The 24,533-nt window shown below is 35.8% G+C and overlaps 4 protein-coding genes across 9 annotated transcripts; 3 read left to right on the forward strand and 1 right to left on the reverse strand.

Moving 5' to 3' along the window:
- The first annotated feature begins 1,092 nt into the window (after nucleotides 1-1,092).
- On the forward strand, nucleotides 1,093-7,836 carry LOC111802209 (alpha-amylase 3, chloroplastic). The gene is made up of 13 exons (XM_023686492.2): nucleotides 1,093-1,507; nucleotides 1,727-1,857; nucleotides 1,964-2,018; nucleotides 2,102-2,224; nucleotides 2,348-2,468; nucleotides 2,765-3,114; nucleotides 3,408-4,066; nucleotides 4,385-4,574; nucleotides 4,885-4,991; nucleotides 5,729-5,978; nucleotides 6,658-6,780; nucleotides 6,991-7,158; nucleotides 7,382-7,836. Exons 1-13 carry the CDS (start codon nucleotides 1,232-1,234, stop codon nucleotides 7,541-7,543), a joined length of 2,715 nt encoding a protein of 904 aa, XP_023542260.2. The 5' UTR covers nucleotides 1,093-1,231; the 3' UTR covers nucleotides 7,544-7,836.
- A 975-nt stretch (nucleotides 7,837-8,811) lies between these two features.
- On the reverse strand, nucleotides 8,812-14,026 carry LOC111802221 (uncharacterized). 2 transcript variants are annotated; one of them, XM_023686511.2, is made up of 13 exons: nucleotides 13,865-14,026; nucleotides 13,704-13,765; nucleotides 13,277-13,354; nucleotides 13,107-13,188; nucleotides 12,896-12,966; nucleotides 12,546-12,647; nucleotides 11,793-11,882; nucleotides 11,203-11,277; nucleotides 10,909-10,941; nucleotides 10,506-10,583; nucleotides 10,100-10,165; nucleotides 9,591-9,658; nucleotides 8,812-9,170 (listed from the first exon to the last, which is right to left on the reverse strand). In XM_023686511.2, the coding sequence occupies exons 1-13, from the start codon at nucleotides 13,917-13,919 to the stop codon at nucleotides 9,149-9,151; spliced, it is 882 nt and encodes a 293-aa protein (XP_023542279.2). In that variant the 5' UTR covers nucleotides 13,920-14,026; the 3' UTR covers nucleotides 8,812-9,148. The 2 variants fall into 2 exon arrangements, with proteins under 2 accessions (XP_023542279.2, XP_086982823.1); XM_087126697.1 differs by having other exon boundaries at nucleotides 12,896-12,962; nucleotides 13,103-13,188.
- An 857-nt stretch (nucleotides 14,027-14,883) lies between these two features.
- On the forward strand, nucleotides 14,884-17,647 carry LOC111802217 (SNF1-related protein kinase regulatory subunit gamma-1-like). Of its 3 annotated transcripts, XM_087126695.1 has the most exons (6): nucleotides 14,884-15,021; nucleotides 15,098-15,359; nucleotides 15,439-15,881; nucleotides 15,949-16,215; nucleotides 16,306-16,478; nucleotides 17,138-17,647. In XM_087126695.1, the coding sequence occupies exons 2-6, from the start codon at nucleotides 15,194-15,196 to the stop codon at nucleotides 17,424-17,426; spliced, it is 1,338 nt and encodes a 445-aa protein (XP_086982821.1). In that variant the 5' UTR covers nucleotides 14,884-15,021; nucleotides 15,098-15,193; the 3' UTR covers nucleotides 17,427-17,647. The 3 variants fall into 3 exon arrangements, with proteins under 3 accessions (XP_086982821.1, XP_023542272.2, XP_086982822.1); XM_023686504.2 differs by having other exon boundaries at nucleotides 14,884-15,359; XM_087126696.1 differs by lacking the exon at nucleotides 15,949-16,215 and having other exon boundaries at nucleotides 14,884-15,359.
- Nucleotides 17,648-19,482: 1,835 nt separating this feature from the next.
- LOC111802336 (ubiquitin-conjugating enzyme E2 2) lies at nucleotides 19,483-23,376 on the forward strand. 3 transcript variants are annotated; one of them, XM_087127190.1, is made up of 7 exons: nucleotides 19,483-19,686; nucleotides 19,861-19,884; nucleotides 20,359-20,492; nucleotides 20,604-20,629; nucleotides 21,036-21,125; nucleotides 21,567-21,655; nucleotides 23,089-23,376. In XM_087127190.1, the coding sequence occupies exons 3-7, from the start codon at nucleotides 20,368-20,370 to the stop codon at nucleotides 23,215-23,217; spliced, it is 459 nt and encodes a 152-aa protein (XP_086983316.1). In that variant the 5' UTR covers nucleotides 19,483-19,686; nucleotides 19,861-19,884; nucleotides 20,359-20,367; the 3' UTR covers nucleotides 23,218-23,376. The 3 variants fall into 3 exon arrangements, with proteins under 3 accessions (XP_086983316.1, XP_086983315.1, XP_023542430.1); XM_087127189.1 differs by lacking the exon at nucleotides 19,861-19,884 and having other exon boundaries at nucleotides 19,483-19,691; XM_023686662.2 differs by lacking the exon at nucleotides 19,861-19,884 and having other exon boundaries at nucleotides 19,489-19,686.
- Nucleotides 23,377-24,533: the final 1,157 nt, after the last annotated feature.

Below are 24,533 nucleotides of genomic sequence, written 5' to 3' on the forward strand. Positions count from 1 at the left end.
ATTTTACATTTTCTGAATAAATAAATAAATAAGATTTTCAGATGTCCAACAATTCAATAATTGCAGAGTGATAGATTGAACTATCAACATTTATAATGATAATCGACGTCTTATCCACCGAACTAACCTCAAATATGAATTGAATGTGCCGTGATAGAAAAAAAAAATAACTAAAAAAATGCAACACAAACAAATCTAAATTTTAGGATCGACATATATAAAAAATCTCACTATTTTTTAGATTCATGGACCTAGTTCAAGTTAGGGAGACCGAGAACATTTTATAAAACTCACCCTCGATATAAAAAGACTCTTGCAACTTTTGTGTAAATCCATCAAAGACAGTATCGGTGTGAGATCTCACTAAGAAATCTCTCCTTAGTACACGCGTTTTAAAATCTTGAGGAGAAGCCTATAGAAAAAAGTTAAAAAATGACAATATCTATTAGAGGGGGACTTGCACGGTTATAATCTAATACAGATGATTATTATGAGCGTGGTCGACACGTTTCAAAATTTAACAAAATAGGCTGAAACATATCTTTTACCAAATTGATAGGGAAAAAGAGAGAATTTGGAAGGAAATAAATTAAGAAAAAAAAGAAGAAATGAATTTGAACTATTTTGATATGTTTTCTTTTGTAGACCGCAAAATAAGTACAATTCTTCACCGCCCCGGATATTTTGCTAAATCTGCAAACAACCCGCCAGAGTTGCCTAATTACATGAACCCACCCCAATTAAAACTACTTTATCTATTTCTGCCCCTAATTATAATATAAAAAACTAACCATGCACGTTTCGTTTCGTTGAAAAAGGCAAATTTAGATACTTCACGTCAAGGTCCTTGTACTTTTTCAATTTCATTGATTTTGATCTTTATTTTTCCAAATTTTCATTTTAACCCCTATATTTTAAAAATCTTTTAATACGAATTTATAAATACATTTTAAGAAATTTAATCAGCATCGAAAAAATAAAAAATAAATAAAAGGACCTAACTGATAAATTAAAATTAATAAATATTTTAAAAAATATTAAATTTATTTATTTTCTAACAAATATCGTCCACTCTTGTCATTTATCTTCAATCTCTTTCTCGTTTCGTTTTCGTTCTTCTCTCTCTTCTGTTCTTCGTTCAATTTTTTTTTTTTTTTTTTTTTTAATTTAATTTTTTTGATTTTTTTGATTTTTGGGTCTGCGGTAGAGAGGAAGTGGCAGCAGGGGGATCATGTCGACCATTGTACTCGATCCTCTTCTCTATCACTGCGGGAAAGGGAAACAGAGATTCCAACGCCGTCCTAAATTCAATCCGCTCAAATCCTGTTCTTCCTTTACTTACTGTACCAATAAGCTTCTTTACCGTGGCCGAAGGACCTTTTTCAATCGGAATTCTTGTAGGCTTCCTGTTCTTAGAGCTAGCTCAACTAATGCGGGTCTCCTTGAACCCTTTGAATCGACGGATGTTTTGCTCACGGAGACGTTCTTTATTAAGCGTACTGAAAAGGTATACGGATTATATCTTATGATATGGGATTGTTTTTGTTTTTCTTCTCATTGTTCTTCTGGTTTTATTTGTGGGATCTGTTTTGTTGCTGCTGGGAAGTGCATTTCCCTTTTGGTTCGTTAGTTTTTCACTCTCGGGATGGGAGTTTTTTTGTTTACGTTTGCTTGATTAACTTGATTTCCCTGAGTTTGAGAGTTGGTTGTTGATTTGAGCTTGTAGTTGGAGGGGAAGATCTCCGTCGGACTAGCACAGGGAAAGAACCAGAATCAGTGGGAGCTTACTATTGGATGTAACCTTCCTGGGAAATGGATTCTTCATTGGGGTGTGTCCTTAATCGATGATAGTGGCAGGTATTTCTCGTTTTGATCCATAACTTGAAAAAAATTTATGCTGAGTTTTTTTTTTTGTTGATGCCTTGCCTTCATCTAAAATGGGTTGAATGAATGAACCTTGCAGCGAATGGGATCAACCTCCTAAAGAAATGATACCTCCTGGTTCAATACCGATCAAAGTATGTTAATTTAATCTCTTGATTTCAGTGTCTAGGCTGCTCTAGCATAACCTGCGAAAGTGTATTAACAATTATATTTTCAGGATTATGCTATTGAGACACCATTGAAAAAATCATCCTCGTCTGCTTTGGGAGATGCTGTTCATGAAGTGAAGATAGACCTTGTCCCTGACAAAGCAATTGCAGCTATAAATTTTGTTTTGAAGGTTGTTATTTTCAGTATTTAACAATTGAAGACGTGTCCTATACCTCTTTGGTCGTTGATCTTGTTCGTTTCTAATATTGCAAGTCCTTTTGGTGAATGGGACTTCTTACTTTTGGTAGTGCAGGATGAAGAAACTGGAACTTGGTATCAGCACAAAGGGAGAGATTTCAAGGTGCCTCTTTTAGGCTACCATGGTGGTGATTGCAATATAGTTGGAACGAAAAAGGGCTTGAACTTATGGCCAGGTTGGGATGTCCTTAAATAATATATAATGTTTCGTTTAATTTGGCTATGCACAGCTGTGATTTCCTTCAATGTATACATCTTAGAGTATCAAATTAGAAAGTAGTGCCTATGATCTGCTTGAGTTATGTCTGAGTTCCATTTCTTGCTTCCACTGTGCACTATAGGGAATTTTATTAGTTTGTAGGTTATGATTTTGGATTGCCTGCCTCACTTCCAGTTTCCCTGGTGTTTATCTCATTCTTTCAGCTATTGTCTATCTCACGCTGGTGAGATGTTTAAATTTACTCAATTGTAGGGGCTTTGGGTCAGCTATCCAACCTCATTGTTAAACCAGAACCAAATTCTAAAGGTCAAGAAAGCAGTGGTGAATCTGGAGATACAAAGGAGAAGAATTATTTGGAAGGATTCTACGAAGTGCTGCCTATTGTAAAAGAAGTGGCTGTTGATAACTCGGTCAGTGTTACAGTCAGGAAGTGTCCCGAAACAACCAAATATGTTTTGTATTTGGAAACTGATGTACCTGGAGATGTTACTGTTCATTGGGGAGCGTGCAGAGATGAGACTAGGAAATGGGAGATTCCAGCTGCTCCTCATCCTCCAGAAACAACAGTGTTCAAGAAAAAGGCCTTGCGTACCCCACTACAGGTTCAGTGCAATTTTTTTCCCCTGAAATTTGAGTCAAACTGATTGCAAACTCATCACTGCTTATTTTGTTTATTAAGCCATCTAAAAACCATTGCATTGTCGTCCATTTTGTGAGAAAAGAGTTCATTACAAGTATATCTTTTAAAATTCATTAGAGTAATCCATATTTTAAACATTCTATGCACACATGTACTTTTCAAATCTTCATGTTTGGATTTTGTTAAAATGCTTAAGTTTTGATTTCCAGTCAAGAATACTGTATTTTTCATTATTATGAAATACCCCGTTTGCAGCCGAAAAAAGACGGGAAGGGAAGTTGTGGAATTTTCACCGTGGAAGAAGAATTTGGAGGTTTTCTTTTTGTTCTCAAGCAGAATGAGAATTCTTGGTTAAACAACCAGGGAGAGGACTTCTACATCCCCTTCTCAAGCTCTGGTAACATGCCTGTTCAAAAGAAACAGATCAAATTAGAAGATACAGGAGTATCTATAAAATCTGGAGAAGGATCTGAGGGAGTTTCTGTCACTGCTTATACTGTTGGAATTATCAAAGAGATAAGAAACTTGGTTACTGACATTTCTTCTCAGAAGACTCCAAAGAAAAAAACCAAAGAAGCACAAGAAAGCATTCTTCAGGAAATTGAAAAATTGGCTGCTGAAGCCTATAGTATTTTCAGAAGTTCTACTCCGACTTTTACAGAGGAAATACTTGAGACTCCTAAACCTGTAGAACCACCTGTACAAATTTCCTCTGGCACGGGTTCAGGTTTTGAAATATTGTGCCAAGGGTTTAATTGGGAATCTCACAAGTCCGGAAGATGGTACGTGGAACTTAAAGAGAAAGCAGCAGAATTATCATCCCTTGGCTTCACCGTGTTATGGCTGCCACCTCCAACGGAATCTGTATCACCAGAGGGGTACATGCCAAAGGACTTGTATAATTTAAATTCCAGGTAATTTATAAAAAATAATATAGCTTTACGACATGATAATTTCCGTATGGGTTTCTATGATTTTATTTCTTATGCGGAAACATGTAGAACCTTCTTTTAATCCACTCCTAGATTTGCATTGTCACTTGTTAAGCAGCAATTATCCAATGATGAAATTGTCGTTTCATCTCATGCATGGAGTCTAGAGAAATTTTCTCTAGTGATCAGAGAAATTTACTCCTTCCCCTCATATTTAATAAATTGAAAAATAAAAGACATCATCGTTACGGGTAGGATCTTAAATGTTTATATTTGTCAACTCTACTTTCTTCATTTCAGATATGGTAACATTGATGAGCTAAAGGATGTTGTGAAGACATTCCATGATGTTGGGATAAAGGTTCTTGGTGATGTTGTCCTAAATCATCGTTGTGCACAATTTCAAAATCAAAATGGTATTTGGAATATATTTGGTGGTCGCTTAAATTGGGATGATCGTGCAATAGTTTCAGATGATCCTCATTTTCAGGTTTGATTTTCTTTTTGTCCTCTCAGATGCTTGCAGTTTAGTTTGTATCTAATTTTCCACTTATATTTTATGAAATATTTCATGATGAAATGAAAATAAAAGGAACACGAGGTAAATGTGATCATTGAAATGAAAAAAAACAGCACTAGACCCTGCCCAGATGTGTAAATGTGATCATTGGACTTTTTAATATACTGCCTCGTTTAATAACATAGAGATGTCGACTTCATTTAAATATTTACATTCTTTTTATTAATTTTGGTTACTTGGACAACAAAATTGCTTATTCATTTTTTCATGTCCTGTGTAGGGTAGGGGCAACAAAAGTAGTGGAGACAACTTCCATGCTGCTCCTAACATTGATCATTCACAAGATTTTGTGAGAAATGATATCAAGGAGTGGTTGTGCTGGTTAAGGTTAATTCCCCGGTCAACCCTTGTTTCGACTGACCTATTAATTTCTGTGGAACTTCTTTTTTGGTTTTTTAGTCCTCTATGTGAAGACCTTATCATATTTAAATATGAACGTTTTGTAGTCTATAAAGTAGCGTAACATGATAATAAATGGATATTGTGGTGAAAAAAGGCTTTGGACTTAGCCTAGAGGTCTCAAGTTAAATGGCCTCTCATTGCGTACTCTGCTTTCTGTGATGTATACCCTTGAGACTCTTTTTTGTATTGCTTAGTGCTGGTATGATTAAATATAATTCCTCTCTTTGAACTTGTTGAACATAAAAATCTATGGTCATTATCTAACGAAACGGTAAATGAACCAAATAAATGACGTGTTTGAATTAAGTTCACCCATGAAGGCTCCTAGGTCTCTTTAATTCTTAGAATTGATCAGAATATTTGCCACAATGACCGGGTGTGGTTCTTTTCAATCTTTTTTATGTTTGCTCCTTGAAATGAAACCTTGAAGCTATCTGCATTAGGAAGGGGAAAAAAACATGAAGCCATCTTTAAATTATCAATTGGTGGGTTTCATTCTGGTTGTTTTAATGAAGTGCTCGATGTTCTTAAACTTCTATGATTTGCTGATATGCACATCCTCATTACTATCCCGTTTAATTTGAAAGTCCCTCTTTTTCACCTGGCTTTTAAGAATTAGAGGCGTGTTTTTTATGCATATGCTTTTGGCTGTTGACATGCAGAAAGGAAATTGGGTATGATGGGTGGAGGCTTGATTTTGTCAGAGGATTCTGGGGTGGTTATGTGAAGGATTACTTGGATGCCAGTGAACCTTACTTTGCTGTAGGCGAATACTGGGATTCCCTTAGCTATACGTATGGTGAGATGGATCATAATCAAGATGCTCATAGACAGAGAATTGTTGACTGGATAAATGCTACTAATGGGACTGCTGGAGCATTTGATGTTACTACCAAAGGGATTCTTCATTCTGTAAGCTTTCATTTAATTATCTGGGTGTCAAATCGGTGGAAGATGTTTCCTGAGCTTATTCAGAATCTAACTTGTTATTATACTCGCAAGATGTGAGATCCCACATGGGTTGGGGAGGAGAACGAAATATTCTTTATAAGGGTGTGGAAACCTCGTTTTAAATCGTGAGGCTAACGACGATATGTAACGGGCCAAAGCGGACAATATCTACCAGCGGTGGCCCCGGGCTATTACAAATGGTATTAGAGTTAGACACCGGGCGGTGTACCAGCGAGAACACTAAGTCTCGAAGGGGAGTGGATTGTGAGATCCCACATCGGTTGGGGAGGAGAACAAAACATTCTTTATAAGGGTGTGGAAACCTTTCCCTAGTAGACGCGTTTTCAAACCTTGAGGGGAAACCTGAAAGGGAAAGTCCAAAAAGAACAATATCTACTAGCGGTAGACTTGGGCTGTTACACAAGAAAACGAATTGTTATTATATTTCATAATATCTGTTTTCTCCTAGTAGTATCTGTTTTCAATGTCTGATGGATTCAATTACAAAAATCATATTTTTGTTCGTTTGATGCAGTAGTTCTTCAGGTTGCAGCATTACCGTAAAATTCTTGATGATGCAAGAAATTTTTCTTGCTACTCTTAGAACGTCTTATAACCAGTTGGAAAATATCTTTTATAGGCACTTCAGAGATGTGAATATTGGCGATTATCAGATCAGAAAGGAAAGCCTCCAGGAGTTGTTGGATGGTGGCCTTCTCGTGCTGTTACCTTTATAGAGAACCATGACACTGGATCTACTCAGGTTTAGGCATCTTTCCATAAGAACTAATTTATGGCATTTAAAACTGAAACTGGTTGGGTGAAACCTTCATTCGAGATGCTCTCTGATGTTTTACTCTTAATATCGTTAAACTGATCGTCATTATCGATTCCTATGATGTTCTGTACATTGCCTTATGCCATGTAGAATCTGAAATTTTCAGCAAATGTTATGCTGTTTTCTGATTTGTAGGGTCATTGGAGATTTCCTGGTGGAAAGGAAATGCAAGGGTATGCTTACATCCTGACTCATCCAGGGACACCATCAGTATTCTTTGACCACATTCTCTCCCATTACAAATCTGAAATTGCAGCACTTATTACTCTCAGACAACGAAATAAAGTTAATTGCCGGAGTGCAGTAAGTATACATGACCTTTTATGTGTTCTTATTACTTCAAAAGTTTGAAGAACTTAAGGATTTGGAAACAGAATGCACTTCAGATTGAACATTGGCAGTTTCTTTGACTTTAGTTTCTTAGAAATTATTCGTTGGTCGCAAGACCCCGAAATTCCGATTGGCCTATGCCTTTACAGACCAAGAACGAATAAGCCTATGTTTTAATTACTTTGTACTACTTCAGGTCAAAATTCAGAAGGCAGAAAGGGATGTCTATGCAGCCACCATTGATGATAAGGTTGCAGTGAAGATCGGTCCAGGCCATTTCGAACCTCCTAGCGTATCCGGTGGATGGTCGTTAGTTATCGAAGGAAACGATTACAAGGTTTGGGAAGTGTCCAAGTAAATTCTGGTGAGTCCCAAAATTTAGACAATAAGCAAATTGTATGAGACTTTGTGATTGTTGGATAAAGCTCATGTAAATTGTTCCAGAAGGCTGATTGTGGATAGTAGATTTATAGTACTGTTTTATATGTATACATATTCATTGGCTCTTAGAGAAGCATTCATTGAGGATGCTGTTAATGTTATTGTAAAAGCTTGAACGATTGATGGCTTAGCTTTGTATAAACTCTTCAGCAGGTTGTAATAATACACAAGAAGCTTTGGGTGATGCATTTGCACCCACCCTTTTGATTCTTGAAATTGTGTAATTACTATATGAAATGTCGATCTCTGAACTTCATAATGAACAGAAATGGAAGAAAATAGAAAAGTAGCCTTCGTAAAATAAAAGGTATAATTTATAAGAAAAATATTATCTTGAGAACCTACATGGTTGGGAAGGAGAATAAAACATTCAAAGTATGGAAACTTTTCTCTAGCAGACAACAAAGTATGGAAACTTTTCTCTAGCAGACAACAGACAACATTTTAAAGCCTTGAGGGAAAAGTTCAAAGAAGCCTTGAGGGAAAAGTTCAAAGAAGCCTTGAGGGAAAAGATCAAAGAAGCCTTGAGGGGAAAGCCCAAAGAGGACAATATCTGCTAGCGGTATTCCTGGCCTGTTAGAAATGGTATCAGAGCCAGACACCGGACGATGTCAGCCTTCTCGCTGTTCTCCAAGAAGGGTAGATACGAAGCGATGTGCCAGTAAGGACGGGCCCCAAAGGGGTAGATTTGGTGGGGTGGCCTGTTAGAAATGGTATCAGAGCCAGACACCGGACGATGTCAGCCTTCTCGCTGTTCTCCAAGAAGGGTAGATACGAAGCGATGTGCCAGTAAGGACGGGCCCCAAAGGGGTAGATTTGGTGGGGTCCCACACCGAATTGGAGAAAGAAACGAGTGCCAACGAGAACGTTGAGCCCGTGGATTGTGATGTCCCACATTGGTTGGAGAGGAGAACAAAACACCATTTATAAAGGTGTGGAAATCAAGCATTTTAAAGCTTTGAGGGAAAGCTCCAAAGGGAAAGCCCAAAGAGGACTATATTTGCTGGCAGTGGATCTTGATCGATATAATAGGTATAATTTATAAGAAAAATATTATCTTGTAAGTACATTATAAATTCCAACCTAGATTAAGGACGTTATGAACTGGGGGAAAAAGAGGGCTGCAAAAAGGGAAGGGATGAAGCAGTAAACAGTGATTCAAAAGAAAAAACGAACAAAAAGAAGTGAATTTACAGGGCAAAATCTTGTTCCACGACCCTTACATATCATTGATTTTTTAGAATCTGGAAGTATAGTTATTGAATCTCTCAATAGAGTTTATTTGTGTGAAGAAGTAATATCACACAGCAAAACGTCCTATCATTGCAAGCCATTTTAATCACTGCCAACTTAAACTACTCAGAAATTTGAAGAAAAATAGAGTATTATCATTCAGGAGAACGTTACAAGAACGTCTCCTTGGAATATGTGTAAGATATACACAACTTGAACAAATATGTAGATGATGGTCGAATCAACACGGGAGGGTCAGGGTGCACCGCAGACAATGTCTCACTACCCATTAACATCTAGTTGATGAGGCCCTGCAAATTGGTAAAACAAAAACAAATATTAAATGATCGCCAACAAAGGACGACAGTCGTTTTTATAAGATTGTTTGGGGAAATTAAAAAAAAAATAGTAAAAACCTCTAAAATTAGAAAACTAAAAATAAAAGCCATAGAATAATGAGACTACTTCCATATAGTAGAAAAGTCAATCTAACACAGGCAGGGTAACATTCAAACTAGCACGATTCGGAAAGCGGACATCTAGTTGGACAAGGCAGGTATGGAATGTGGTGTTTGTCATTTTAAATTCAGATTTCTCAAAGTATAAAGAGAAGACTCCAATTTTAAACAACATTGTTGCACATTAGTGAGCATCAATCACTTCTTCCACATGCATATACTGATAATCTCAAAACGGGGGAAGGATCAAGATGGAAGCAAAAGTTTTCGAACCTGAGCAGGGCTCTTGGTTGGTCTTCTGTAAAATCTCGTGAGAGTGTATCAGTAAGTTCTTTAAGACCCTGAAAGAATAATTGTGGCACTTACAAACCAATATAATATAATAAATATTAAATTATATTTAAGACAGGTAAATAAATCACTTATACGTGTTGATACCCTAAAAAATATCCCCCCACATAAGAATCACCTCTATCTCACATCCAAAACCAATACAAGGGCACTTACTCCAGCATCCGCCTGATTCTTTTTCAGTAAACTTAAGAAACAAGGACATTTGGTGCTTCGGCAATAAAAATTATGCAATACGATGAAGGAATAATTGTTTCATGCTTAGAAGGGCCCGAACCAGCAAGTTTCAACGGTATTAGGGGTCATTGAGGAGGAAATCGCTTAAATTATCACATACAAATTGCAAAAGTACTTCGTAATTAAAAAAAAAAAATACTTCACGTTATACACATTCCCCCTTCAACCAATAGGGGATGCTGCATAATACATACCTTTAGATTAGGAGTCTCCAGATGCGTCAGCAGACCCTGAGTTTTACCTGGAAGTTTAAGCTGGTTCTGCAAGTAACGGGATGGATAATGGATGCAAATATTAGTGACATAGGAAAGCATGACGTGAAGAATCGGATACTACATGTTAAATGAGCTCAAAGAATTGAAATTAATAAGAAATGGAAATGATTGAGCTAAGTAGTTACAAATTGATCAACAGATATATGATAAATGCCAAAAATAAAAGACATATAATCTCAGGAGTCTTCCCACCAATGAACATAATTAGAGTCACAGGACCCAATTATTGAGAGAAAATTGAAACAATCTAATCGCATTTAAATGGGCATAGTTGAGTTGTTCTAGAATTCAATTAGGGCTAATTTGAATAAGTAATGAATTCAACCTTGAGATCTTCAGGCATTTTCGCTTGCTTTCCATCAACAAAGTTGCACAAGTACAATACACCAACATTTGCAAGTTCCTGATAACAACGGATCATAATAAGCAAAGTTTCCAATCTCTTTTTTCTGATAAGAAACAAAAGAATATATTGATTGAGAAAGAATAATAATAGTAGAAACTATTTTTCTATAATAAAAAAAAACCATGTCAGGAAATGAGAACAACTATGGGAAACCTCCCTATTCTAAATATATAGTCGACATTGCAACCAATTTACTATATTTGGTTGGAGACTCACCTATTACAGTAGGTAAGACCAGTCAAATGACAAAATTAGTAATATTATAATCCCTAAAAAAAAAAAAAAAAAAAAAAAAAAAAAAAAAAAAAAAAAAGTTTCTCACCTGCTTATATTCAAGAGAAGATAGTTTCCCGTCCTGAGAAGGAGAAGAGATGCAATATGGTTATTAATGCTCAAGTGAAAAGGATACATCATAAACAGATTCTTTCAATGTCATATCCCTGTTAGTAAATACGAATTCTAAAGAATTTCTCCAATCACTTATCAAAATTGAAAACCACAAGCAATTATTGAAAAAAAAAAAACCTGATTTGACATGTCCGTGCAATAACTGTAAAATTAACGGCATGGTAAACAATGCAATAAATGGATCAGATCACTTTCACTGAAAACTCACCAAACCAGAAACCATGTTTTGCAACTGGCCCAAGTCAAAGTCAATGCCAGAAAGAGATTTTTGAACTCCTGCTACCTGTTCCACCAATTTTAACCATATCAAGATATCATGTAAATGTTTCCAAATATTTCACAGAATGCACCTCCTATCCCTTCATGAGAATGGAATTTTGAACTTTCTACATTTATACAAAGATAAGAAAGCAGCCTTAGCTTGCCTTTATTTCAGATCATATTAAATGGAAGTTATTAATATTTCTCTGAGGCGAGGTACTGCAAATTACTGAGAAAAGAAGTGAATAATGATGGGTTATTGCAGTTGCAACAAAGTAAGAGGTTTTAAAAATGTAGATAAGAAAATACGTATTATAATGCTAAGAAAGAAGAAAAATCGGCATTTTCAGCAGTTAAAGTTTCTTCAAATCAAGATAAATTTAGAGCACCATGAAAGTTCATGGAGCCATTGATTTGACAGAAACAGAGCACTAGCACATGCTTATACCATAGACCAAAATGTCTGTTTACTAAAACCTGCACGTGCCATAAAACTCCAAACTCAAGTGTTACAGAGCTGCAAAATCAATCACTTACATCTTCTTTAATCAATTTTGATAGTTCATTCTGCTTCAAAACCTTGTCATCTAAGTTCTCAATCCGCTGTGTCAAATGCCTCTTTGTTGCCTATTTCAACAAAAGAAATGGGTAAAAATTGTCAACATATTCCTTAACCATTGATACAACCATTTGATAATTTCCAACACCAATAAAAGAGTCGTTGACTTTACAGAGACAACAAACTCTCAATAATCACAATCTCACAGGAAGCAAACAAACAAACCCTAAAAAATGGTTGCTTCCTGGATTGCTCTGCAGGAACAGTCATTCAGAACCTTTGGTCACTAACCTGACCAGATAAACATTGGGGCAATTTTTCTCCGTAACACAATTTATTCAGGGTTGAATGAAATAAACCAGCACTAAGATAAAAATAAATAAATAAATAAGCTTTAAAAAGTGTACATAACTAAGCTCAATTACACATTATATATAGCAGGCAAAAGAAAAGGAATTGGTAAATATCTGTAATATCTGAAATATGGATCAAGCATTGATATGCAGAAATGTGCAACACTAGATCAAGCATATAAGTATATCCTAGTGGATAAAACATGAGATCTACAACAAAGATATGAGAAGCACATGCCAACTTCTTGAAAGTAATGAATATGAAAAAAAAAAAAAAAAAAAAAGATAAAAGAAAATAACACTACGACATGAGCCATATCTATGCTTTTTTCCCCTCTAAATATAACAAAGCTGAAGAGCATACTAGAGCAGACTTACAGCAAGGGCCTCCGATACATGCTCCAGATGTTTAGTTAAGTTTGAGACAGCATTAGCCATATTGCGCTTTGTAACATACATAAGGTCTGAGAATGAAAATCCCTGCTCAAACAGAAAGAATAAACAAGATATGAATTATGAAAAAAAAATAAAAGTAATGACAAAACAACCAATGTGAAATAATATGGAGCACGTTTTTTAACAAGTTAAATAAAATACCTTTTAAAAGTCAAGGCTAGAAAGAGAATTACTTATTGATACAAACGTCTAGAAAGAAAGAAGATACACGACCCGTTAAATTTTGGGCATATTAAGTACATTGGAATGCCTGAAAAAGAATCTAACTTTACCTTCCACCACATGTATCCATATCCCAAAGCACCCAAAGTAGCAGCTGGAACTACGAGAGATGATAAACTACCTGTAAAAATGATAAATAAAGTTAGTCTACGCCACAAAAACGAATTCATTTGATGGGAAGAACTAGTTATTGGCACATCATCAAACGTCATATATTAAGCAAATTTCCAATGAATTGATTTAGAATAAACCGGGACTTGCCAATACTTCCAGAGCTTCCATTGAGAATAGTGATTTGACGTGAAGAGGAGAGCTGTCGAACCTCCATAGCTAATCGACGCACCTACACGATTGTCAATTAGGAGTTCAACTAACCAAATAAAAAACTATCGGCCAATGCCACATTAAAAGAGCATATTTTTAATCAGTACCTGAGCAGCAATGGCATCAGCATAGTCAGAATCACCTTCCGAATGTTCCCCAGACTTCTCTAAGCCCTTCACCAAGGACTGTACGCACAACAATAGAAAATGCAGTCAATCATACGGAAACAAAACAATGTTAACAAAAGTTTGATGAGCCTAGTTATCACTTGAACTTGATTGAGGTAAATTTACGAAAGACCCAACTTTTCACGGAAGCTATATCGTTGCAACAATATTCCAGGAAGTGAAATACTGAAGTCCATCATAAATAAATGATCCAATAACAGTTCGAAAACACCCGTCACGAACGTTTCGTCGGAAATTAGATAAAAATTGAACAACATCTTAGAACTCTGCTAAAAACGTTCAAGTGCCACGCAACATAGAAACTAAATATGAACAGAAAAAGAACCAAAATAAGAAAGATCCACACCTGAAGTTCACCCAACACATCCGACAATTTACCATTCTTAAGCAAGATCGTACTAGTGTAGCCTGTAAAAACAAACACAATAGCATGATAGAAAATTGGGTTTAAATCATATGAACTGCACGATAGTATAAATTTGGGAGATGAGAAGTAATGGGAAATACCAGCTCCAACAAGAATCAGGATCTTCGAAACCCCTATTCCAGTATGCATAGCCATAGTGGTGTTCGGGAACCCTAGAGCGGAGAATTTGGGGCTCGGAGAAGGACAGAATAAGTCCAGAATTGATATCCGGGAATGCCGTGTTTAACTTTTACTATAACTGGTAGGCGATGAATTTTGTTTTTTTAATAATAAAAAATAAATAAATCCAAATTGTCACCGAACGACGACGTTTGATCGTACAAAACCGCCTAAGTCAATGTCAAGGGGTTATTAACATGTGGATGGATGTATGGACGTATGTATATATATATATATATGTATGTAATACATCATTATAAATATTTATTCTTATTACACGTTTAAATGGTTGATCACAAATAAAAAATGGATTATTAAGACGTATAATGGTAAGAGTATTATTTATCGATAAAAATAAAATTTATTAATGATACAAATATATAAGCAATTAAAAAAATACCTTAAAATTTTTCGATTTAAAAAATATTAATTAAATTTTAAAATACATGAACAAAATTTTAAAATATATAGACAAAATTGGTTCAGATACTTCATAAATTATTGTAACAATATTTTTAAACTTTTATAAAAATAAAAAAATAAGAGTGTTTTTAAGATTTAAAAGAATAAATATGTTTTTTTTAAGGTTCTTATAATTATTGAAATTTTGATATATTTTTTAAACAAATTATTGATGATTCCTTTCATTTTTTAGTTAAAGGCTATTTTTTAAATAGTTGAAAATTAAAAAATGTAAGCGTATTTTTATTAATTTACCATTTTAAAACTTTTAATTTAAAATAGTTTAAAAAAAAGATCATAGTAAATTTTTACTGGATGTACATTTAACCCAACAATCCGGCCCAACCCAATTTTGACCTGATAAATCGGGCCAATCCAACCCGAATTATAAACCTTGGGTTGGATTTGATTAACATTTCTGGTTGGGTTGGGTTCATTTTTAAATCGAATAGAGTGGAAACCAAAACAACCAACGCACCAGTTCCATGCTGGTTGGCTACCTTCGATTACAGAAAAGAGATGGAGAGGCACTGGGCCAGGTGTTGCTCACCTCAATACCGGAAATGGCAAGTGGCGTTTGAAGGAGACACATCCATACACGTGCCCAGAAGTTGAGGTATTTGCGATAAATTCTCGAACAACATGTTTGTTTATTGACCAAGAAGCTTTCCGATCTGATTCCTGAAACTCAGCTGATAAAGCACAACAAATCGTAAGAACACATCGAACAACATCCTTTGATTTGAGGTAAGTATAATATGGTTTTCTAAGCATTTCAATCGCGAGATATGGCACAAGAAACGCTGGTTAAGTATTCTGCATTGTCAAACTGTGAATCTTACTTTGAGCGCATTCAATCTACGAAGAAACTTCCACAACCCTTACAGGAGACGCTCAATCATGCGTTTTCCAGGATCCCAGTTTCATCGTTTCCTGGAGTTCCAGGAGGCAAAGGTAATAATGAATGCCAACGATTTTTACAATTTCAGAACTTAGAACATATGTTTATGAATCAAAGATTGGTTGTTTGTAGTTATTGAGATTCCAGCAGACACAACTATTGCTAATGCTGTGAAGATTCTATCTGAATGCAAAATTTTATCAGCTCCTGTAACGAATCCAAATGCAAGAGAAGATATGAGTTGGAGAGATAGGTACCTAGGGATTGTAGATTATTCGGCGATTATCTTGTGGGTGTTGGAGAGTGCAGAACTTGCCGCGGCTGTTTTATCCGCTGGTTCAGCCACGGCTGTTGGAGTTGGTGCAGGGGCAGTTGGTGCGATTGGAGCGATGGCATTAGGTGCCACAGGCCCCGTTGCAGTTGCAGGGATAGCTGCAGCAGCGGTGGGAGCTGCTGTGGCTGGTGGCGTTGCTGTTGACAAAGGGATCGGTAAGGATGCTCCCACGGCTGCTGATTGTTTAGGAGGTGACTTTTACAAAGTCCTACTGCAAGAAGAACCGTTCAAATCAACAACTGTAAGCTCTTAAACTACGCTACACAAAGTCTTGGTATTGATAAGCAATTGACACTTCGATATTCCAGGTCGAGTTAATATTGAAATCCTACCGCTGGGTTCCATTTCTTCCGGTGACCCAAAACAATTCCATGTTGTGTATCTTACTGCTACTCTCAAAATATAGATTGAGGAATGTTCCTGTCATTGAATCAGGAAAACCCGGCCTCAAGAATTACATAACTCAATCTGCAATAGTTCAGGGTCTTGAAAGGTGTAGAGGAAGGGACTGGTTCGACTGTATAGCTGCGAGACCCATTTCTGATTTGGGACTTCCTTTCATGTCATGTCACGACGCAAGTATTTGTAGTGGCTGGCTGATTTGGGTTTTGTAATGTTCTTTGTTTTTTTGTTCAACTTTGACTGTTCTTTGTCTTTTTGGTCAGGTTATTAGCATCCAAAGCGAAGAGTTGATACTGGAAGCTTTCAAGAAAATGAGAGATAATCATATTGGTGGCCTTCCGGTCGTCGAGGGGCCAAGGAAAAGGATTGTGGGAAATATAAGTATAAGAGACATAAGATATTTGCTGCTTACACCTGAACTTTTCTCCAATTTCAGGTAGGATAACCGGCAAAATTATGTTCTAGGAATCCCTCACAATGGTATGATATTACCCACGCTTTGCTTTTAGTTTCCCGAAATGCGTCATATCAATAGAGATAGTGTTCTTTACTTATATATCCACGATGAACCCCTTAATTAGCCAATATGGGACTCCTCTCCCAACAAAGTACGCCATAGAGCCTCCCCAGTGGTTTATGGAACCTTTGAACAACCTCGCCTTAATCGAGGCTCAACTCCTTCTCCAGAGCCCTCGAACAAAGTACACCCTTTGTTCGACACTTGAGTCGCTGTTGACTTCACCTTCGAGTCTTACAACCTCTTGTTCGACATTTGAGGATTCTATTGACATGGCTAAGTGAAGGGTAAGACTCTGATACCATGTTAAGAATTATGAACCTCCACAATGGTATGATATGGTCCACTTTGAGCGCTCAAAGTTCTCGTGACTTTGCTTTTAGTTTCCTCTAAAAGTCTCATACCAATAGGGAGACGTTCTCTTAATTAGTCGGTGGGAGACTCCTCTCCCAACAATTTTCAATATTATGCACGTTGAATTAGGTTTCATTCACGAAATGCTCTAAGGAATGGATAGTGTAGTGATGAACTTCAGATGGTCTATTTAATCTTTTATGTTTTTTTGTGTTGGGTTTCAGGAAGCTTACTGTCATGGATTTCATCAAAATAGTTGCTACGTTGCCCGAAGATGTTGGAAGACTTGCCCCACCAATTACATGCAAACTTGAATCAACTCTTGGCTCTGTTATTAATAGTCTTGCTTCCAAGTCAGTCCACAGGATCTATGTGGTAGCTGGTGATGAGGAAGTTGTCGGGGTTATCACCCTAAGGGATGTCATCTCCTGCTTCATTTTTGAACCACCCAACTACATAATCAACCACTTTGGATTCTCTGCTGAAGAAATGTTGAATGAGTCGCAACTATAAGTTTTCTCGAACATACGACGACCGATATCAAAGATGTAAAAGAGAGTTGTAAATTTTGGTTCAACATCAAAGTGGGGTAGAAATAATCGATATTGTATGGTATTGTCGAGCTCTTATGATTTTACTTTTGGTTTCTTCAAAATGTGTCTTATGATTTTGTTATTGATTTTTTTGTTCAAATGTGTCATATTAATGGGGATAGTGTTATCTATTTCTATGCACCCATATCTTTTCCTTAATTAACCATTAACTTAGTAGTGATTCTTAAGAATTCAAGTCTATCGTGAGTAGATATTGTGTTTTTGGCTCATTACATATGGTATCAAAGTCATGATCGAGTGGTGTACGAGCGAGGACGTTGGGTCCTTAAGGAGGTCAACCCCAAATTGGTCAGAGGGGAACAATAAGGGTATGAAAACCTCTTCTTAGTGGATGTGTTTTAAAATGTGGGTTTGGGGTGTTACAAATAGCATTAGAGTTAGTTAGACATCGAGCGTGTGCTAGTAAGGACACTGGCTGATTGTGAGATCCTACAAATCTGTCCAAGGAGATGGAAAGAAGTATTGAATAAGGATTGTGAGATACCACGGGGGTTGGAGAGGGAAACTTCTCCCTAACAGATACATTTTAAAATCGTGAGGTTCATAGCTATATATAATGTGTTAGACGAACACGACTCTCCACAATGGTATGATATTGTCCACTTTGAGCATAAGCTCTCATGGCTTTGCTTTGGGCTTCCCCAAAAGGCCTCATACCAATGGAGTTAGCATTCCTCACTTATAAACCCATGATCATTCCCTAAATTAGTCGATGTGGGACTTCCATCATCCAACACCTCCCCTCGAACAAAGTGCGCCTCCCCTTAATCGAGGCTCGACTCCTTTGGAGTCTTAGTCATTTTTGACTGCCTTCGAGGAGGGGCTTGACTCCTTTTCTTTAGGAGTTCTTTGTTCGATATTTGAGGATTTGAGGATTTACCAATTTATTGGCACGACTAAGTTTAGGGCATGGCTCTGATACCATGTTAGACGAACACGACTCTCCACAATGGTATGATATTGTCCACTTTGAGCATAAGCTCTCATGGCTTTGCTTTGGGCTTCCCCAAAAGGCCTCATACCAATGGAGTTAGCATTCCTCACTTATAAACCCATGATCATTCCCTAAATTAGTCGATGTGGGACTTCCATCATCCAACATAATGGTCCAAAAGCGGACAATAGTTAATGGGCTTAAACGGATAGAAATGATATCAAAATAAGTTTTTCTTTAAAGATTAAAGTTATTAATATTATTTTTAAAATTTAATGAGTATTTTTAAAATATAACATCAAGACAATAATATTATAATAAAATTTCTCAAGGATTATTATTCAAAATTACATAAGATTTTTTTTTTTTTGAAAATCTAAAATATTATTGAAATTTTCTAAAATTTAAAAATATTTATAGGTAGATTATTTATTTTAAATTATGTTTTCACATCCACATAATTTCTATAAAAAATAAGATAAATAGATATAAAATTAATCCAAAGAAATAAGAATATTCTAGAAAAGGATATTTTAGTAACAAATACAGTAGCCAATGAAAAAAAAATATAATTAATATATTATTCACTTCCAAAAATTTTCCATTTATTTTGATAGAGATTGATTCCGAGTGATTTTGACTAATTTATCATTTAAAAAAAAATTATTTTAAAATTTTCATTTTATAATATACAAGTTATAATATATATATATATATATATATATATATATATATATATATATATATATTTAATATTATAGTATAATTTTTAACTATTAAAAAAATTTAAAGCATATTTTTTAATTTAACTATTAGAATTTTAAAATTAACTATATAATATAATATTATATATATATAAATAAATAAATAAATAAATGTAAGTTGAAAATATATTTAAATAAAATGGAGTGGAGATTTAGGTGAGACCGAAAATATAGCGTTTATCTAAAAAAATATTCTCAAACTCTTTCTCCCGATAAAATGGATATTTATATATATAATTCAATTTTTTTTGTTTGTTTGTGTTATAAATGCAATAATATAAGCAACATCCTGGATTTTCTTTGCGCTCTTTCTGACTTTGATCGTGTTTTGGCCACCGGAGAAGTCTCTCATCGACCAGTCCCTCTCGTTAGACCGGAAGAGCATTGAGATCGGATTTTTATTTGATTTAGTTTCTAAATCAATCGAGATCAGCGAGGGCTCTCGCTGCGTTAGGTTACAGGTAAGGTATTTCGATCTTTTTTTTTTTTTTTTTTTGGAGTTATTGTCTTACTTGGCCATCTTGTTGATTTTGGTTTGGATTGGTGGATCACCGTCGTGTTACTGATCTTTGTTTCGGACGTAATTGACGTGGTTTTCGGGTGGATGTACATGTGTACATACTGTGGTGTTAAAGACTTGTTTCGCCCTAATTTGTTAGGTGATGTAATCTTCTCTTGTCTGACTGGCTGTTTAGGGCAGAGATCTAGGGGTTTTGATTAAGGCGAGGGTACGGGACTGGATATATTCATGTGCAACGGGTTGGCCTTTTAGGTTGGCCTTTTAGGTTGGCTAAGGCGCGGGGTTGCAATAGGCAGTAGTTAGTTTTCTTGATTGAATTATGTGTAAGGACGTGTCTTGTTTGTTCTATAAGTGAAATTAAGCGGTTTCATCAATTGAAGTGGTCCATTTTTCTTTGGTCGTTATGTTGATATCGTGGAAGATGGAGGCGCTCCCTTCTCATTTGATTCATCTTGTTTCTTGCTCTTTATCGATTTTTCACTTGGTTGAATTTTGACATTTTGTATCTTTGAATGGTATCTTTTCATGTTTGGACTGAGATCAATCATTTGTCTGCATTGGCCATGTGGGCGTTTAAGAAAGTCAAGTTTAAATTGTTTTGATTTACTTTCAGCCGGTGAGGATGTCTACTCCTGCGAGGAAGAGACTGATGAGAGACTTCAGGAGGTTGCAACAAGACCCACCTGCCGGCATCAGTGGTGCTCCCCAAGACAATAATATCATGCTATGGAATGCTGTTATATTTGGGTATGACTTCGTTCCTTTTTTCTTATCATATTTTTTTATACATATCCACCATTGCTTCTGTTACTCACTGATGATATGGTATTTTACATGTTTTTTCGTTGGCTTTTGCAGGCCAGATGATACACCTTGGGATGGAGGTATCCTGAATTTCTGAGTCTAAATGACTTATTAAGAAGACAACAGTTTTGTTATTAGGATCAAGTCCTCGATTGATTGAAAATTCGAGAATAATTCAAACTTGCTAAAATTCTGATTACTGTCACCTTAGAACTTGAAATTCATAATGTCGGAGTTGCTTTCATTTCTCATGGTGCGAGTTATGGAGATGTAACTTGAAGGATGGGATCCATGCATTCTTCTGTTCTTTTCTAAACGTGTGGTTATATTGACAGGGATATCAGCATCTTGTTTGATTTTCTGAAAATTTCAATTAATTTTGTATTTGATTTTGGTAGTTTTTTCTTTTCTTAAGTATATTTATTTGTGAACTTCTTGTGTAGTTTATGATTTATAATTTGGTTGCCATTTATTTGAGTTCACCAGGTACGTTTAAACTGACCCTTCAGTTCACTGAGGATTATCCAAATAAGCCACCGACAGTCCGTTTTGTCTCTAGAATGTTCCACCCTAACAGTAAGTTCACAATCTCATGGAGTGTGTCCTTAAAAACATTTTATACTTTATGTGATTTGTTCTTGGTCAATTTGAGTGCTTTGTAATCACCGTTGGCACTAGGTTTCAAGATGATGACTGGTTCTACTGTTAGTTTTTTTGACCTACTTTTTTTTTTCCGTGTATGCTGATGTGCTTGGTTAATTTGACTTGCTAAGAAATTTAAAATGGGAAAGAAAGACCATCTATTAACACTGGTGTGTCTGCTTCATCAAACCTGTATGAATCCTGTGCACTATGTTTGATATGTATAGCATGTTTGGCTTGGACATAGGCGGGTGATTTAAATGAGTTAAAAGGAAGAGAGATAGAGTATGACTCCTGTAAAACAAAAAAGTAAATGTTTTCTGTACATGTTGCTGAGTCTTTTGTGCTCATTTTGGCTTTTGCAATCACCTTCAGTTTATGCCGATGGAAGCATTTGTTTGGACATTCTGCAAAATCAGTGGAGCCCAATCTATGATGTAGCAGCTATACTCACCTCTATTCAGGTACCACCTAATCAATTTTGCATCAATGTATATCAAGGCTGTAAATTTTCTTTCTTTATGATAAATAGCCTCCTTTTATCTTTGTATGTGATGAAAAGCATGGAATCATTGTCTTAAAAGAAACTTGTCATTTTCTGTACTGTGCCCTACTTTAGTTGTACAATGCACAAGGTACATGTGTCCTCAGGATGCTTATCGTACCATATCTATGAAATTAGCTGGGGAGCACGCAGTTAGTCATAAACCTGTATTCCCTGCTGACCCATGCTATAGAATCCCCATCCTTTTAGTTCTTGTCCTTGATCCTGAATTAGTGACATATGACACGTTAGATTCACTCGCCTTCTTTTCTTGAAAAAATGATATTGAAGTAAACATAGTATCCTTCAATTTTATGACAGGTTTCAATTATGTCCCTATCATTGTGAAAGTTACATTTTTGCTCCTCAACTCTTTAGCCTACTTGCTTCTTTTTTTTTTCTTTTTTTTGTTGGGGTTAAAAATGAACATGAAACAAGGACATGGTGGCAAGTAGATTTTAGAGTTAAAATTTCAGTTGAAACGATGTTATTTACATGAGGAAGTCACTCATTGTGGAAAAAGGTCCTACCTTGGTAAAAATAACAATCTCATTAATTGTGAAAAGCCACACACTAGAAAAATTGAAAGAGAATAGAGTCCAAAGAGAGCTTCACGAGGAGAGTATGTTTATGAGAGAAAAATGGTGGGAGTTTGGGTGGTGTAAAACATGCGTCGGAAACCAAGTGCACCATGAAAATGATTGATTGATGTAGGAAGACAATTTTATCCTCCAACAAAGAAATTTATTGAGCTTTAGTGGTCCTTGGGTTTGGTTGTATTGGGATTCTTTGTTTGTCGCTTCCCTCTTTGTTCATGCCCTGATCTTAATTTTCATCCATCAGTTGTGTGGGGATCCCCAAATCTCGCTTTCCCTTCATGGTTTGCTTATCTTTTGAAAATTTTATTTCCCCCATACCTTTTGATTGATCTCAACCCTAAATTTGTTTCCCCCCTCGAACAACATTTTTTTTACGATTTAGACCATTTGATCTTTTTCATTCACTGCCGTTCCATATTTCTATTTTCATTTTGATGGGGAAGCTACTGAACAGGTCCTTAAGGGTTAAAATGAGATTTGTGAAATGATAAGATCAAGTAATTAAAACTTACCCTAAGTACAAGGATAAAATTGAAACCATCTATGCCCATGCGTACATATGTTATTACAAGTCAGTGCCATGCTTTCTGATTTTAGAAGAGACAAAAGGGTTGTTCCGAAACCATTTAAAGGTTAAGAATATAAATGAAACTTATAAAATTATTTAGGACCATGTTTAAACGTTTGGCTTTCTTTTCTCTCTCTCCCTCCTTTCATGATATATATTTTATACCATATATGTTCTTCTTTGCAGTCGTTGCTGTGCGACCCGAATCCAAACTCCCCTGCTAATTCTGAAGCTGCTAGGATGTTTAGCGAGAATAAGCGCGAGTACAACAGGAGAGTGCGTGAAATCGTGGAACAGAGCTGGACTGCCGATTAGCAACAAAATGGTTGTCGACGAACAGAAAACATAGTCGTCGAGTCGAGTTGCTTGTGTGCATGATATTGTACACCTGGGAAGAAAACCGATTGGTTGCTTAACTTGCGTATTATGTGAAATACTTGCTTGGTTTATAAGATGAAACACTACTTTAGTCTATTTCAATTTTATCTGCTCTGGTTTTTGCATCTTTCTCAAGTAAAATTTTGATTCTGGCCTTCTGATCGAGATAAACTGAGTATAGGAAAAACTTCAATAGCCTTGTACTAGAACATGGCAATGCCGACGGCAAGAGTCTAGAAAGGATGGTCTTCTGGACTCATGCACCCTGTGCTCCCCGCCTGGCAATGCCGACGGCAAGAGGAGGCTGAGGAATGCCGACGGCAAAATATCTTCAGCCTCCTCCTTTTCAATTTCAATGTATGACAGAGACTGCGTATGAAATCCAATATGTGAAAGATTCGAACAAGCAGAAAAGACAGAGGCCAGTGGCCCAGTGGGGGCTTTCATTCATATCCTCAAAATAAATCACTTTTATCGCACAAGAAATAAATATCTGTTGAAAATTTAAAGTGACGAAAAAACAAATTCAACTGACTCATCATGAGATAGGATGTTAGGAAACCGGAAGACAGAAAGTGACACATTGCGTAAAAATTACGAACACCAATGAAATTAAAACCAAAAAAAAAAAAAAAAACTATTTATTATTATTTTTTTCTTCCATATAAATAAACTTTTAAAAATATTATGCAATCTAAGGTCGTTTAGAGGTAAACAAGTAGTATAGGTCGTTCAGTTCCTTAGCAAGTCCAATTGCAAGTAGTATGAGTCGTCCAATTGCAAGTAGCATGAGTCGCTCAATTCTTTAGCAAGTCCAATCGTCCATCTCGACACTAGGTCCCGACTCTAAAATGGTTATATGGGTAAACTTTTGTATGAAAAATGAGATTATTGATAGTTTGGGACGTGTATGATGTTTTTAGTGTAAGACTTTGAAAAACGAATACATTTTATATTCCTGTAAGGTGACATCGGTTCCAATTACTACTGTAATTTTTTCCATTACTCATACATAGTTTAACCTCACTTATATCAAGAATTTATAAAAAAGGTGAATGAAAACTTAATTAAGATATAATTTTTCTCGTGTGTTTAAAAATATTATTAAAATTTAACATTATTAATGGAAGGGTAATTTAAAATTCAATATTTTTAAACGGGATAAAACTTTTTATAATTTAACAATTTATTTATTATCAATAATAAAAAAAGCATTTAGTTTAAAAAAAAAAAATATATATATATATATATAT

The sequence above is a fragment of the Cucurbita pepo genome, chromosome 9 (genome assembly GCF_057944985.1).
Source record: "Cucurbita pepo subsp. pepo isolate OVF chromosome 9, ASM5794498v1, whole genome shotgun sequence".
Taxonomy (NCBI): domain Eukaryota; kingdom Viridiplantae; phylum Streptophyta; class Magnoliopsida; order Cucurbitales; family Cucurbitaceae; genus Cucurbita; species Cucurbita pepo.

Excerpts from the sequence above, each read along its gene's own strand:
- LOC111802336 (XM_087127189.1), top strand. The coding sequence starts at position 20,368 with ATGTCTACTCCTGCGAGGAAGAGACTGATGAGAGACTTCAGGAGGTTG. Across the intron at positions 20,630-21,035 it reads TGATACACCTTGGGATGGAG|GTACGTTTAAACTGACCCTT; the intron begins GTATCCTGAATT and ends TGAGTTCACCAG. Across the intron at positions 21,126-21,566 it reads TAGAATGTTCCACCCTAACA|TTTATGCCGATGGAAGCATT; the intron begins GTAAGTTCACAA and ends AATCACCTTCAG.
- LOC111802209 (XM_023686492.2), top strand. The coding sequence starts at position 1,232 with ATGTCGACCATTGTACTCGATCCTCTTCTCTATCACTGCGGGAAAGGG. Across the intron at positions 2,225-2,347 it reads CTATAAATTTTGTTTTGAAG|GATGAAGAAACTGGAACTTG; the intron begins GTTGTTATTTTC and ends TTGGTAGTGCAG. Across the intron at positions 2,469-2,764 it reads GGGCTTGAACTTATGGCCAG|GGGCTTTGGGTCAGCTATCC; the intron begins GTTGGGATGTCC and ends ACTCAATTGTAG.
- LOC111802217 (XM_023686504.2), top strand. The coding sequence starts at position 15,194 with ATGGCACAAGAAACGCTGGTTAAGTATTCTGCATTGTCAAACTGTGAA. Across the intron at positions 15,360-15,438 it reads TGGAGTTCCAGGAGGCAAAG|TTATTGAGATTCCAGCAGAC; the intron begins GTAATAATGAAT and ends GGTTGTTTGTAG. Across the intron at positions 16,479-17,137 it reads GAACTTTTCTCCAATTTCAG|GAAGCTTACTGTCATGGATT; the intron begins GTAGGATAACCG and ends GTTGGGTTTCAG.
- LOC111802221 (XM_023686511.2), bottom strand. The coding sequence starts at position 13,919 with ATGGCTATGCATACTGGAATAGGGGTTTCGAAGATCCTGATTCTTGTT. Across the intron at positions 13,766-13,864 it reads CCTGATTCTTGTTGGAGCTG|GCTACACTAGTACGATCTTG; the intron begins GTATTTCCCATT and ends TTGTTTTTACAG. Across the intron at positions 10,584-10,908 it reads CTTCTCTTGAATATAAGCAG|GAACTTGCAAATGTTGGTGT; the intron begins GTGAGAAACTTT and ends CGTTGTTATCAG.